A 3,125-nucleotide genomic window follows, 5' to 3' on the forward strand; every position below is an offset into this window, starting at 1 on the left:
TAGTCACTTACTAATCATGCTAGCGACATGCTAGAAACATGCTTGCGACATGCTAGTAACTTGTTAATCATGCCAGCAATATGCTAGTAACAGGCTAATCATGCTACAAACATGCTAATCATGCTAGAAACACGTTATCAACATTTATATAATCTATCTAAATGTTCAAACTTCAGGCTTTTACAACTGCTTTAAACTTTCAGGCTAGGCTTTCTCAAGCCAACCTAAAGTTTGTCTTGACGAACATTTTTATCTAGTTGTAATATGTAATAGCTATTGATCATTATTTGCTGAAATTGTTATTGTCTAAAAGCCAGGGTTGCATTGCAGTGTGTTGCGTGTGGTAACTGCAGTGTGTTTGCAGGGATTTTCTCAAGTGACTAAAGCTGTTTGGCCACGTTGAAAAGTTTCTGCAGCTCATTCTACATGAGAGACAACCCCTTTGTTCAGCCAAAAATGAAAATGTGTTGTAAATGTGCTCACTCTCAGTTCATCCAAGATGTAGATGAGTTTGTTTCTTCATCAGATTTGGAGAAATGTAGCATTGCATCAGTGTCTCAGCAATGGATCCTCTGCAGTGAATGGGTGCCGTCAGAATGAGAGTCCAAACAGCTGATAAAAACATCACAATAATCCACAAGTAATCCACAGCACTCCAGTCCATCAGGTAACATCTGGAGAAGACAAAAGCTGAAACAAATCCAGCATTAAGACGCTTTTAACTCAAATACATTGAGTCTATAATCCATAATAACTCTTCCTCCAGTGAAAAAGTGTTCTGAATCGGGAGAGAAATCTGCACAGATCAAGAAAGCCGAAACAGCTCTAAACAAATATGTGAGAGACAACAGGAGATGCACTCTTTCACTGGAGGAAGCATTATTATGGATTATGGACTGGTATTTTAGCCGGAAGTAGCAGTTTTCAGAACATTTTCATTTTTGGATGAACTGTTCCTTTAAAGTGGAAAGCATTGGTTTTATGAAGCGACTCTTTGTGGACCTGTAAGTGTTTCTGTTGGTGAAATGTTTGACCTTGATTGATTCAGCGCACCTAAAGCATAAACGTGATGTGTTTGTGTGTTTCTGTCTCTCTTCATCAGGTGTTTTTTTGCTCTAATGTCCGTGTCTGGGCTTTTCTCGGTTACATTTTCTGTGATATTTGCGTATGTGGCTGATATTACAGAAGAGCATGAAAGAAGCACAGCGTATGGACTGGTAAGAACACCTGTCACTGGATTATGACACATTTATCACTTTTATAAAGTTAATTTTCCTTGTGATTTTGTACCTAAAATAGAAATGATTGTTTATTGGTGATGGATAGCATACATTTTCTGTTTTTGCATATATATATATATATATATATATATTATATCTGCTAACTGTATTGAGTTAAAATGTAAAATGTTCTTTAAAAGTCTGCAATCTTTGCATTTATTAAATTGTATTTTATATCATCCATCAGATGTCAATATATAAATCCAGAGGTCTCATATGATTCCAGCTACTCTGTAATGTTTTATATGCAAAAAAGGCCTAATATTACCCAATTTTAAAAAAATCAATAAAAACGTTCCGTCATGTACCCTTTTTTTTTCACAAAAATAAGAATGAAAATTTCACATTTTTCAAATTATGCATCCGCAATATAATGAAAGCTGTCAAATGTCAAAAAGTTTTGGTTTTAATGATAAAAATATGTATTTAATCTGCAAAGGAGTGGAAAATATGTTCAAATGCTCCCTTTAATGACTAATAACTTCACAAAAAAGCTTTTTTTTAACACAAAATTTGCAATTTTCTGCTGCTCTTTGATCATCAGGATCATGTTCGCATTTTCTTCTGTCTATGAAATCAGGATCAGGCATGAAATAGTGTCACACATGTGAAAATGGGCTGAGAATTGATCAAATGTGACCCTGGAGCACAAATGCAGTGTTAAGTCGCTGGGGTATATTTGTAGCAATAGCCAACAATACATTGTATGGGTCAACATTATACATTTTTCTTTTATGCCAAAAATCATTAGGATATTAAGTAAAGATCATGTTCTATGAAGATATTTTGTAAATTTCCTACCGTAAATATATCAAAACTTAATTTTTGATTAGTAATATGCATTGCTAAGAACTTCATTTGAACAACTTTAAAGATGATTTTCTCAATATTTAGATTTTTTTTCAGCTTTCAGCTGATGCATACATCTCAATTTCACAAAATTGACCCTTATGACTGGTTTTGTGCTCCAGGGTCACAAATAGTGATAATCTGGCTCAGATGCAGACAGGAATCATGTGTTTGTGGTGTTTTTCTGCTGATTAAGGGAGGATACAAGACTAATTCACCACACAAATTATTGCAAAAACAAAAATGCTATGAAATGCATCATATTTAGTGAGAACGTGTGAGTCTCTCCAGCAAAACAGACACTATTTTTGCAATCAGCAGCTCCAAAATGAGTAAGAAACAAGTGTTGGATTTCCTTCAGTGGATATGATGCAGATCGGTGTCATAATCAGTGTGCTTCTTTGGTCTCGCGATCACGTCCTGCTCACAGTATTGTCTTTCTGCACCATCCTGTTGGTCTTGGGTTTCAGGTTTCTGCGACGTTTGCGGCGAGTTTAGTGACGAGTCCGGCTATAGGAGCGTTCCTGTCCCTGTGGTATGGAGACAGTCTGGTGGTTCTTCTGGCCACCATCATCGCTGTGGCTGATATTCTGTTCGTTCTGCTGGTGGTGCCCGAGTCCCTGCCGGACAAAATGTGCATGTCGTCGTGGGGTTTGCCTATCTCCTGGGAGCAGGCGGATCCTTTCGCTGTGAGTTGCATATTTTATGGTTTTATATACTCTGTCTTGAATGTTAGCTATTGAGGGATACCTTTAGTTTAGTCTAGTGATGCACCAACATTAATGCTTTACACTGAAATTAACATTCTTTTATTCCGAAAACTGAAAATAAAGTTGATTTAATAATCAATTGTGACCCTGATGACCTCTTAAGTGTCAATTTTTTTAAATTGAGATGTATGCATCATCTGAAAACTGAATACATGAGCTTTCCATTGATGTATGGTTTGTTAGGATAGTAGGACAATATTTGGTCGAGATACAACTATTTTAAAAT

General features: G+C 36.2%; 1 protein-coding gene across 1 annotated transcript in view; it reads left to right on the forward strand.

Moving 5' to 3' along the window:
* The first annotated feature begins 981 nt into the window (after nucleotides 1-981).
* Nucleotides 982-3,125, forward strand: part of LOC107704567 (hippocampus abundant transcript 1 protein) — a 6,431-nt gene continuing 4,287 nt past the window's right edge. Inside the window, 3 exon segments of the mRNA XM_074187070.1 lie at nucleotides 982-1,004; nucleotides 1,103-1,217; nucleotides 2,600-2,818. Coding sequence (XP_074043171.1) covers nucleotides 982-1,004; nucleotides 1,103-1,217; nucleotides 2,600-2,818 — 357 coding nt within the window.

This window comes from Sinocyclocheilus anshuiensis, unplaced genomic scaffold, assembly GCF_001515605.1.
Source record: "Sinocyclocheilus anshuiensis isolate Anshui unplaced genomic scaffold, SAMN03320099.WGS_v1.1 scaffold1614, whole genome shotgun sequence".
In the NCBI taxonomy this organism is placed as follows: domain Eukaryota; kingdom Metazoa; phylum Chordata; class Actinopteri; order Cypriniformes; family Cyprinidae; genus Sinocyclocheilus; species Sinocyclocheilus anshuiensis.